This window comes from Macrobrachium rosenbergii, chromosome 42, assembly GCF_040412425.1.
Source record: "Macrobrachium rosenbergii isolate ZJJX-2024 chromosome 42, ASM4041242v1, whole genome shotgun sequence".
NCBI lineage: Eukaryota > Metazoa > Arthropoda > Malacostraca > Decapoda > Palaemonidae > Macrobrachium > Macrobrachium rosenbergii.
Window position 1 is genome coordinate 43,883,822 of NC_089782.1, and position 12,500 is coordinate 43,896,321.

The following is a 12,500-nucleotide window of genomic DNA, read 5'->3' on the forward strand; positions in this document are numbered from 1 at the left end:
GTATCAATTTTCAACAAAAAAATCCTGATTAGAGGAGTTATGTTATAGATGACGCTGTGATTTTAAGATGTTTTTATACAAATTATCTCTGAGTGCATCGTTCATTCATTCCACAGGTAAAAGCGTGTATTTATGTATATTATGAATGAATATGTATTTTACACGTACAGTACACACACATATATATTATATATATATAAATATATGTGCATATACATATATATATATTATTTATATATAAATATGGTATACAATATATATATTATATATATATATATATATATATATATATATATATATATATATATATATATATATATATATATATATATATACACACATATGCGTGTGTGTGTGTGTGTGTGTGTGTGTGTTTCTGTGTGCAAGCATATGTTCAGTTTAAAAGTACAGTGACTAGCAAGAGTCGTGTACTAGTTTCCGTCAACAAAACAACTCACTCTTGAAAACAGTAACTGACAGCTACCGCTTATCGTCAATCAGCGGTCACTGACTTTGCGCCGAGTAACATTTGTGGGCATTAATTCCTTACCTCTGCGGCGGTACATTCTTGCGGTAGTCATGGAATCCTTAGATTTTTTTTTATGTCCCCGCTTGCTGTAAGATCGGTTTTGTATGTGATTTATATATATATATATATATATATATATATATATATATATATATATATATGTATATATATATATATATATATATATATATATATATATATATATATGATTGAATTTTTATCACATCACCTTGATACATATATCTACATATATCATTTCCGAGGTAGAGCGAATTGGATATTAAACCACATTTGTAGCTTAATGCTTGTGTGTGTGTGTGTGTGTAAATAAATATATATATATATATATATAATATATATATATATATATATATATATATATATATATATATATCTATATTTATATATATATATATATATATATATATATATATATATATATATATATATATATGTATAGAAATAATCAAAACACAATCACGTGTGGAACAGAAATAAATTTCTGACTCACCTCAGGATCGAACCCAGGTCTTTCAGTTGAAAGGCAAGGACGCCCTTGTCTTTCAATTGAAAGCCTTGGGTTCGATCCTGAGGTGAGTAGAAATATATATATGTATATTAATTTATTTATAATGTCAGTAAGAGGAGATAGATATTAGGACAAAACACAGGCAAATAATGCAGGAAATAAAGATAAAAACAATGTGATTATATAGATCTGTATATAATGCATCGTGCTGTTCATGAAAAAGAAGTTCAGTCAAAATGTTCGTAAACGTAAAACAGTAAATTCAGAATATTAAGATATAGAACGGGACGAGGAATAAGTATCATACCTGCTGTAATATATAAAACAAAAGGAGTCATCACAAAAATCCAGTGTCCCTATGTGGTTGACCTACCTTCATGGAGAATTTAATGACAGGCCATCAGCATGAAACTAAGTGAACCCGCTGACGGCCAAGCAAGGTACAGTAGCGAAAAAATTCCTGTTCCCTCTGAGCAGATAATAACGTAGGCATGAAATAATGGAAAGTAATTCCGGGTAATAACCATGGCATTGATTTTCATGACTGGAATCGCTTCATCACTATTCGTGTGAGCCGAAATGTACTCTGGGGAAATTGGGTTTCGTGCTCTGTCGCCGTCAGAGAATAGTGAATGTTTGGAGTGTCATTTTCTGGGCGTTCCGGGAAGTCTGGTCTTACCATTCTGACTTACTGTGGGCCTTAGGTTACAAGTTTTTGAAAGTGTCACAGTATTTGCTGATAGACTTTTGAGTTCGTGGGAAATTTTATTCGAGTGATTTTGGCAAAAGTATAAGAAAGTTTCGTGATTGTTTGAATTCTCCGTTGAAAGTTCTGATTTCGGGGTTTTGAAGAATTGTTAAGAAAGTTTTGTAATATTCAAACAATTGCATATATGGTTTTGGACAGTTTTGTATGATAATTATCCAAGATCCCAGTATCCCTTTGATTAAATTTAACTTCATCAAGAAGAATTACAGTTGACTTGAGCCGAATTCGTGATCATATGTGTTGTGCGTTGATACATTAGCGTTAGTACATCTAAAATTCTAATCTTTTGACCTTAATTAATTGAAGGCATAAATCTCAACTCTTTTGACCTTGATATATTGGAGTACATAAATCCCAACCCTTTTGACTTGAATTCTTTGTAGTGCAAAAATCCCAAATCTTTTGACTTTAATTCACTGGAGTGCACAAATCCCCAAAAGATTTAGACTAGGCGCACAGTAAAATTTTATTATCGTCAAGATTTTTTTTAGATCTCAAGTTTGGCTATTTTCCTCCTGAGGAAAGTCGTTTTCTGAAGTCAGTTTTGACTGATTGGTCGGTCACTGCGGAATGAATCTCAGTTCTTTTTTGGTTTTTGTTTTATTTTAAAAAGATAAATCTCCCCTTTTGTTAATATGTTCTCTAGCATTTTAAAAGGCAGTGCAATCCAGAACATCGCTGGATTAATGGGTTTGAATTCATCTTGGGCTAAATATAAAATGCTCTTTTTTTTTTTTTTTTTTTTTTTTTAGTCCGTGGCCATAATATTCCGAGTATGTTTTTGCATTATACTTACCTGTAAAAGACTATTTAATTGCATCAGAATGAAAAAGTACAATTTGAAGACGGTTTTCCATTAATGCTTACCTTTCGGGGTAAATTATGACCAGGTGCTGATTATCATACTTTTAAAAGAATGCATGTTATAACACACGCACACACACACACACACACACACACACACACACACACACACATATATATATATATATATATATATATATATATATATATATATATATATATATATATATATATATATATATATATATATATATATATATATATATGTGTGTGTGTGTGTGTGTGTGTGTGTGACTCACATCGGCATCTAACCCAGGTTTTCAATTGAAAGGCAAGGACGTTGCCGGCTGAACCACACAAGTCATAGAAGTTGGAACCCAAGTACCACTGTACCCAAGGCTTTTACCTGGGCAGGCTTACTGCTTAGTATAACTTCCCGGCTCAGCAGTGATCCAGTTGACAGTACTTCATCCGAATTAAACCTTCTGAGTGAATAGGATCGAAGTAATCAACACAGTTACTTGTGGAACAGAAATAAATTTTCTGACTCACACCGGGTTCGAACCTAGAGTGTGTGTGTGTTTGTGTGTTTGTATGTATTTATGTATGCATACATGTATGTATATATAAAACTGTGTTGAATACATAATGCATAATGTCGAATACATAATGTTGATTGTCGCCTCCTGTAATATGTATACACAGCAGAATAACACGACAGTTACATACCTAAAAAACCACGAAAAAAAACAACCTTCTATAATTCGTTAAAAAAAACAACTCCCATTTCACACGCAAACAACCTCACCTCCATTTTGACGAGCTGACCCATCATGCCGCAGTCGAGGCTCAAGAAGACGAGGCGGCGGGTGGTGTCGTCGATGAGGAACGCCCTCGAGTAGAGCCTCATGTGGATGCCTGCGTTGATCTGGGCGGGGTTGGCGTATCCCATCTGTCGGAGAGCAAGGGCGTGCATGTGGTTTAGTTGGTACTTCGAAGCCTTTGGTGAATGTCAGGTGCTTTAGTGTGTTATGTAGATTTCAAGTTTTTTTTTTTTATTGATAATTGACCCATAAGGGGGCAGTGCCGTCAGTGCACCTCACGTGGTGCACTGTAGGCATTATTAAAGATTCTTTGTAAGAGTCCCTTCGGTCCCTAGCTGCAACCCCTTTCATTCCCTTTACTGTACCTCCATTCATATTATCTTTCTTCCATTATGCCATCCACCCTTTCCTAACATTTATTTCATAGTGCAACTGCGAGGTTTTCCTCCTGTTACACCTGTCAGACCTACCTACTCTCAATTCCCCTCCCAGCGCTGAATGACCTTATAGGTCCCAGCGCTTGGCCTTTGGCCAAAATTCTATATTCCATTCCTAGCTGAAGGTACTGTTTAGCCTTTTACTTTACCTCCATTCCCACCTTTTCTATTCAGTCTTACTGTCCAGCCTTTTCACGGACTTATCAGGTGAAAGGTTGAAAGTGCCCCTAATTTTCATAAATCATAAATCAGTGTCAGTTGCTGTACTATGTTGAGTAGATTTTGGGAATATGTAAGTATGTAGAACTGAAGCGTTTCAACAATTTGATATTTTTGTGAATATCAATCGCCATTGTTTGCGTAACTGTAAATACCCTTCGTTATTTGGACCGTAATAATGTTTTGAATAGAGTTGGTATGATGGAAAGTCGAATAATTGTGAATGTAAGGAATATTAAGGATTGTGCAACTGTTAATATGTAAACGAAATTCTAGTCAGTAAGATGATATATAAGATAATATAAGAGAATATATCTACATGAAGGTGAATGTGTTATTTGAATACGACGGCATATTGAATTAGGTAATAATGGCAGTGCAAGTTATTTTATTGGATAACTAAATCATAACAGTGATATGTTGAATTGATTATGACCGTAAGTGGCAACGAGAACTGAGGTTACAATGCTGAATGAATTGATAATGATGAACATATGCGGTACAATTGATGATAAATGGTCACTGTAATGGTGAATATTTTTGTTTAGATATTTGTATAATGAAGTTGGACACATTTGTCTACACTAGTGAATGAATGACTTATAACTTTCAATATCTTAGAATACATGTATGACACACGTGCATTGCACCAGTAAATTATATTTAGTATAAGGCTGAATACAAACGATGTTTATCTCCGCAGGGGGTTACCGCCATAAGAGTACCTCACACGGTGCACATTAGGCGTTACTTAAGGTTCTCTGCAGCGTCCCATAGACCCCTAAGTGCAATCCCATTCATTCCTTTTACTGTAATTCTGTTCATATTCTCTTTCTTCCATCTGATTTTCACCCTCTTCTAACAGTTGTGATAATGCAACTGCGAGGTTTTCCTCTTGTGACACCTTTCAAACCTCCTTTACTCTCAATTTTTCTTTCAGCGCTGAATGACTTCATGGGTCCCAGCGCTTGGCCTTTGGCCTAAAACTTTATATTCCAATCCCAATTCCAAACGATGGTTATACATGCACTAATCACGGTGTTGAGAAAGTGCATTGCATTGGTGAGTCAAATATGAATATATGAATATCGTTTGGCCAGGACCCACACATACATACACACACACACACACACACACATATATATTCATATATACATACATACATACATACATTTATATATATATATATATATATATATGTATATATATACATACATATATACGAGTGGGTCCTGCGTCTAAGCATGACGAATAAGTACAGCGTAACGGCGAATATTCGCCCTGTGAATAGCGACGGGACGGTAACTGGAGACTGACACTTGATCAAAGTCCATCCGGTGTCCGGTGGCACGCAGAGTCTGCCCTGTTTGAGGCCGAGTTTGGGAGTTGGCTTTGGTTGTCTGAGATTTTGCAATTTATTCATTTGAAGTATAAACGAGCGTATTAATGGACTCAAGGTGGGATTAATAATGAAGAATATTGAGTAGGGTGATTGTATATTCAGAGTCGAATGCTGGGCAACGCAAGGTTGAATAATAAAAACAAGAAAAAAAAAGGTTACCCGGTATTCGACACTTCTTAGATTTTGAACTGAGATCTCGGTGATAATTCAGTATTTGCATTTCAGATATGCCTTACTGAGAAAATGCTTTTTTCTTTTTTACATTTTAAACGGAAAATAAAAATGTCAGTGAAAATTAAACCCATCTTAGCTTATATATATTTGTTTTTGGTTTAAATGGAGAATATCAGAATGAGTTAAACCCATCGTAGTTTCTATTCCAGGTTAAGGAAACAAATTCTCAGACTCATTCAAGGAGAATAGGGCTTTATCCGAGCTCTATTGGAACGATAGAACGTACGAATAAATAATTTTGAATGAAAAATCTGTCGAGTAAGACAAGAGCGAATAACAGCTTCACAAGAGACCTTATTGAAGAAACAGCATGACTGTCAGATTACGTAATGTTTTTCTCGGTAACAGTGACTTTCAGTCCGAGAGAAAAAGTAGAGAAGAAGAATGAAGGGGAACTTGGCAGTTGGCGAAGGTATCAAGTCATAGTCTGTTGCTGCGTAATTTTAGGTTATTGTCATTCACAAGCGGTTGCAGTTATGGGAAATCCATTGCTTACCCGCTCAGTTATACGTTTTTTATTCTCCTGGGGATAAGTTACGATCTTTCTGACCTCCGTAGGGAGGGGGAGGGGGTGGGGGGTAGTGCCGTCAGCACACCTCATGCGGTGCACTGTAGACATTACTTAAGGTTCTTTGCAGCGTCCGTTCGGCATCTAGCTGCAACCCCTTTCAATCCTTTTACTGTACCTCCGCTCATATTCTCTTTCTTCCATCTTACTTTTCACTCTCTCCTAACACTTGTTTCGTAGTGCAACTGCGAGGTTTTCCACTTATCACACCTTTCAAACCTTTTTACTGTCAATTTCCGTTTCAGCGCTGAATGACCTCGTGGGCCCCAGCGCTTGGCCTCTGGCCTAAATTCTATACGAACATTCTGACGGAGTTTCCACTGTTATACGATCACTGCATTCCTGTTTTTGTAAAACTGTTTCTGTGTTTGAAAAATATTTTGCGTCAATAACCTAGGTGCTGTGACGCCAGTTTAAATAGACATAATCAGTCAATCAGTATTTTGGTCATACCTCATAATAACAATCTGTTATGTTTCAAAATCTAATGCACATTTTTTTATTCTCTCTACAGGTGTATTGAATAAAGTGACCGTTTCCTCCAAAAACAAGGCAGTGAGTACTCATAATTTTTAATTTTTTGTTGATTTATTTCGAGATGTACAAATACATTTACGAGTTGCGTTAGTCTGACGGTTGGCAGGTTTTAGATTAAACGGGCTTTATGCCAACAAAACCCTTTGCCCTATGGCACCTTGTAAGTGTGGTATGGTTTTAGTAACCATAGAAGACCTGGTGTGGACCTCTGGGACCTACCAACCAACAGAGACCGTGTCAGTATGTGAGTAATTATTGTCATTGTGGTTGTGTATGGTACTTGAGGGACATAATTGTTTAGGGAAGTGCAAAAAGATCGCTTGGCAGAGTGGTTGTGGACTCCTTGAGAAAGGAAAAGCATTCTGGGGACGTCGTTATTGGATCCGTGTGATGCCATTAATTTAAAATTAGCATTTATTCCCTCTGTACAAAGTGTGAGAACCCTGTTGGGGGGGTTAGTGCCATCAGTGCACCTCACGCGTGGTGCACTGTAGGCATTGCTTAAGGTTCTTTGCACCGTTCCTTCGGCTCATGGCTGCAACCCCTTTCATTCCTTTTACTGTACCTCCATTCATATTCTCTCTCTTCCATCTTGTTTTCCATCCTCTAACAATTGTTTCCTAGTGCAACTGCGAGGTTTTTCTCCTGTTACACCTTTCAGACCTTTTTACTGTCAATTTCCGTTTCAACGCTGAATGACCTCATAGGTCCCAGCGCTTGGCCTTTGGCCTAAACTTTATATTCTATTCTAAAGTGTGAGAATCACTAATTAGCTGGAGGGTTGGGGTTTGTGGTCTGATTTTGACTGTTGTTGGAAGTAGAGAGAGAAGGAAGATATTCATTATAGTTTTATATAATCTTGTTACCTGTATTTATTCATTTGTTATTCACTGTTTTCACTTTTTTCCATTTAGAGAATTCAGTTTTGTAAAAGACTGCTTTAAAAAAAATGGGCTTTAAAAGTTGTGAATATGAATGTCTGCACATTTTGAATAATAATAATAATAATAATAATAATAATAATAATAATAATAATAATAATAATAATAATAATAATAATAATAACAAACATAAGTCCTAAATTGGAGAAACAAATCCACATTGTAGAGATTCACGAAAGATCTCTGTAGAAATTTATTTTTGAATATTTTTGCACAGTTACATAGCTGCGGATTTGTTACTGGAATAATAATAATAATAATAATAATAATAATAATAATAATAATAATAATAATAATAATAATAAATAAATAATTTTCATTTCTCCTATGTAAAGTCATGTGTCTATAAGAGATAATGCGTGTCAGAATTCAAAGCATGGACAAGTGCACGCAAGCTGGGCATTAACGGTGGTTCACGTGCAATGGTAATCACCGTGTTGTTGATGAGACATTCGTGTGAATGTTTGAAGTATCTCTTCGGTATAAATTTCGTCTTTTGTATCTGCTTCCTTTTTTTTGTCACGAGAACCACTTTTCACGAATAAGAGACTGCTTTGTACTGAATTATTATTATTATTATTATTATTATTATTATTATTATTATTATTATTATTATTATTATTATTATTATTATTATTATTATATAGGTAGTAGACCCTCTTTCAAGCTATCTTTCTGACAGCTGATTTTTCAGTTATCAGAAAGCAAGAGAAAACTTCCTATAAATTGAATGCAGCTGATGCAGCTAACACTATTATTATTATTATTATTATTATTATTATTATTATTATTATTATTATTATTATTGTTGTTGTTGTTGTTGTTCTTGTTGATGATGATGATGTTTTGTTTCTTATTTATTTAGCTTTCCGTTGAAACAGTAAAACTTATTTGCAAGGCATATGACCAGAACTTAGGTCAGTATTTTGGCTGCTGTGAGATCGAATAATTTAACGTAGAAGAACAGGGACAAATGAGGTCGGTAGCCTTGGGAATGAACTACATAAATGAAAATAAAGCAGGCATACCAATTGTATCCGAGTGACTAATATCTAAAGATTCAACTGTGACTAAGGCTGGGAGGGACTTGGTGACATAAGCACTTTGTTAACTTAATTGTTTCAATCATATGAGCACGCGATGAAAAGTTAATAGAGAAAAAGCATTGTACTTTAGTTGGCAGTAATTTTTTTTTTCATAATGGAATTTTAGTAAGATACAGTGGTTCGCGTTGTTATTCAATTGTCTGCATCTATATCTGTCTGTGTCTATCTACCTATATATATATATATATATATATATATATATATATATATATATATAATATATATCTATATTATCTATATCTGTCTATCTGTCAGTCTATCTTTTTATATGTAATATATATTTATATAAATTTATACACGTGTACACATGCATATACACATATATTTGTATATATACTATATAACAACACACACACACACACACACACATATATATATATATATATATATATATATATATATATATATATATATATATATATATATATATATATACGTTATATATAATTTGTTTTAAAGCTTACTGCTATAGAGACGTTCTAACTTTTAACGCATTTTAGGGTCAATTAATGAGATTTTTAATATAAGGATGAATTTTATCACCTATACAGTCTGAATTATGTAGGTTTCTCTCACCATAGTATTATTATTATTATTATTATTATTATTATTATTATTATTATTATTATTATTATTATTATTATTATTATTATTATTATTATTCAGAAGATGAACCGTATTCATATGGGACAAGCCTACAGGAGCCACTGACTTCAAATTCAAGCTTCTAAAGAGTATGGTGCTCATTATGAACTTGACAAAAGATAAATTAAACGTAATTACGTGCCGTAATGCAACTAAAGGAAACAAATATTTGTTACAATTATTGAAAATTGATGTAATTCATTTTAGTTAAGAAGCTGTCACATGAGTACGTGTATCGGCGACATCCATTTTGTCACAAGTATTGTTAATGTTTGGGTTCAAAGATTGACGATACGGGACTAAGAATTGGTAGAAAACCTTGACATCAGTCGATGTAACCTGTATTATTATATGATATTGGTAAACTTATGGATTCCCTCTGAATATTCAGACTGAGGCATTTGTCAACTTTAATCTATTATTTGATGGAGTGTTTATGCTGAAATCTGAAATCAACTTAACATGACTAGTTCAAAACTCGTGCTCGAATCCGTAGAAAGTTTTCGGTTACTGAAATATTTACCGTCTTTTGTTTATATTCTACCATTCATTCTAAGAGGGCTGTTACTGAACACGGTGCTCATGGGAGTGTTGCTGATATTAAAGTAAAACTTTACAGCGAAAGAAACGAACTAAAGAAACGTATAAAGCACACATGAAATCATAGGAAAATGATGCTTTCAAGCCTAAAATGTGATTGTGATTTAAATTAACATTTTATTATGGTTTAAATTAAAATTTTACCCACGTTTTTTGTTATATGAATGTGGAATATTCACAGTTTTTCCAGTTCCACTAGCTAAAAGACAGAAAGAAATGAACCAAAACGAATGAGGCAGTGTGTTTTTTTATGGTCTACCCTCGTAAACATAGCCATTCTCTCTCGCGAGGGTGTGATGGAAGAAAACGGACATCTGTTTTATGAGTGACTTAAAAAAAAGGGAATGTCGTGAGGTTTTTTGTTTCTTTTTATATATTTCGTCGATAATGCTATTAATTTCTTTACTGTTAATCAGTGGCCGTCAGTTTTTCCCGAATTAATTGAGAATAGAAAGTAAGTTAACCATATTTTCTTTTCAGTTATAGGTTATCATTTAATTTAACACAGGCTATATGGGGTTATGTAATATAAATATACAATAACAACAGCGAAAAAGAAACATTGTGAGCATTTAGAATGTTAAATCTATACCATGAATACTTCTCTTAGATATTCAACGTACCATATTAACACCAGCCGCCGGACCTGTGGCGTCGTAGATACCGACGCCCAGGTTGTAGAGGGAGGGGTCTGACCGAGGGTCGGGGACATCCCTCAGGGCCTGGGTGTCCCTTGGCAGCCATAGGGCCGAGCAGCATAAGATGCCGAGGAGTGTCCACACACCCATCCTGAAAATTTTAAATTTATGATTAGCGTCACGTTTTAGAGAGAGAGAGAGAGAGAGAGAGAGAGAGAGAGAGAGAGAGAGAGAGAGAGAGAGAGAGAGAGAGAGAGAGAGAGAGAGAGAGAGGTTATTTGAAGTCATAGAGAAATGCAATGATATCTGAATTTATGGAGGTTCTTTCGTCATTATCAGTTTGCTACTGAAGGTGCCCCGTCGGCATAGACTTAACTGAATAATTTTAAAACTTCTTGAGTTATAAAATAAAGTTTTTTTTTTAATGGATAAAACAGGCCAGTTTTGTCTTACAGCAAAAAAGAAACTTGAGATGAAATGTCAAAGCGTTTATGTTTTAATACGAACTTGTCTCCTCATCATTTCTTCATCTCTTGTAAAGGTCACGGCAATTGTGGCCTTGGAGAGTTGAGGAAAGAATTGTCGTTTTTTCTTTTAATACGATTAGTTTCCTTTTGTTGTATTTCGCTCTGACTATTTTATGAGGTCGTGCATTTACGATTAATAGCTTTTTCTCAGTATTAACACAGTTTGTATCCACCTTTATCAAAGTCCAGGGTAAACTCATGCTAAGTAAAGTTGACGGCCGCAGGAAGATATCGCCTATTAATATAATTTGTCAACCACACAATATAGAAATGGGTGTATATAATACTTTTATCCCCTAGGGGCTAGTACTAAACACGGCGTCCCAAGGAGCTTCCGCCAAGTTTAGTACGAACACCGTGGAGTAGGTGGGTACATACCGGGTTAATACCCTTTTTCTCTAGATATTTATGCAAGCCTGTAATATAAGGAACTTGTGACATTTCTTTGTATGTGACTACAGATTTTTTTCACGCTATTACTACTAATACTGCTACTTCTGTTACTCTCATAACCACTACTGCCGCCATTGATAGTAATGAATGATTGTGCTGCTATAGCTTCATCGAGCATTACCACTCATGGCATGCGCACAAGTCCATGCCTTCTAACACGCCTCTCCTCTTTAGACTTTTCCACATCCATTTTTCCACAAGAAATTCCGTCTTTGGGGACTTTCTTGAAAATCATTTATTGCGTGTTAGCCTGAGAGAGTAAAAACGAACTCACCCGATGAAACACCTGGAGTATTTTCGTTCTCTCGTCAAGGACAAATCTATAGTGTATCAGTACCAGCCGGGTTTTATTTTCGTAAACATGGCTATCTTCCTTTTCATGGGAATAAGGCAAGTGTTCTTGTTTTTGTTATGGAACTCGAGGCCAGCGAATGTGATAATGAACGTGGGAAGAATTTAGGATTTGTTCAGACCTTCGTTTTGAATATATGCACGGATTTTCCTTTTACTGTTCGCCTAGATTATTTTTCAGAGGATGGACCCTATTCATGCGGAACAAGCTTGCATATTCATAATACAGTAGTTTCGTTTAATAATGGCTGTTCAAGAAAGATCATATGAATTGATAATGATTTATGTGTGCCAAGCTTAAAAATTGCTTCTTGCAAGTAATTTGTGAACCTCACACAATTCATGTTGTGATAATAAATAAGAATAAATGTCAAATAAAGTATTTTT

The 12,500-nt window shown here is 34.8% G+C and overlaps 2 protein-coding genes across 3 annotated transcripts in view; one reads left to right on the top strand and one right to left on the bottom strand.

Moving 5' to 3' along the window:
- CDase (neutral ceramidase) overlaps positions 1-12,500 on the bottom strand; it is a 113,828-nt gene that overhangs the window by 97,406 nt on the left and 3,922 nt on the right. Inside the window, exons 2-3 of the mRNA XM_067086320.1 lie at positions 10,768-10,933; positions 3,440-3,583 (exon numbers count right to left, since the gene is read on the bottom strand). Coding sequence (XP_066942421.1) covers positions 3,440-3,583; positions 10,768-10,933 — 310 coding nt within the window. The remainder of the gene's footprint in view (positions 1-3,439; positions 3,584-10,767; positions 10,934-12,500) is intronic.
- The window catches only part of PH4alphaEFB (prolyl 4-hydroxylase subunit alpha-1), a 107,139-nt gene that overhangs the window by 53,480 nt on the left and 41,159 nt on the right, over positions 1-12,500 (top strand). For both annotated transcript variants that reach the window (XM_067086322.1, XM_067086323.1), the window contains exon 2: positions 6,830-6,870. The gene's annotated coding sequence lies outside the window, so the exon portion shown is untranslated. The remainder of the gene's footprint in view (positions 1-6,829; positions 6,871-12,500) is intronic.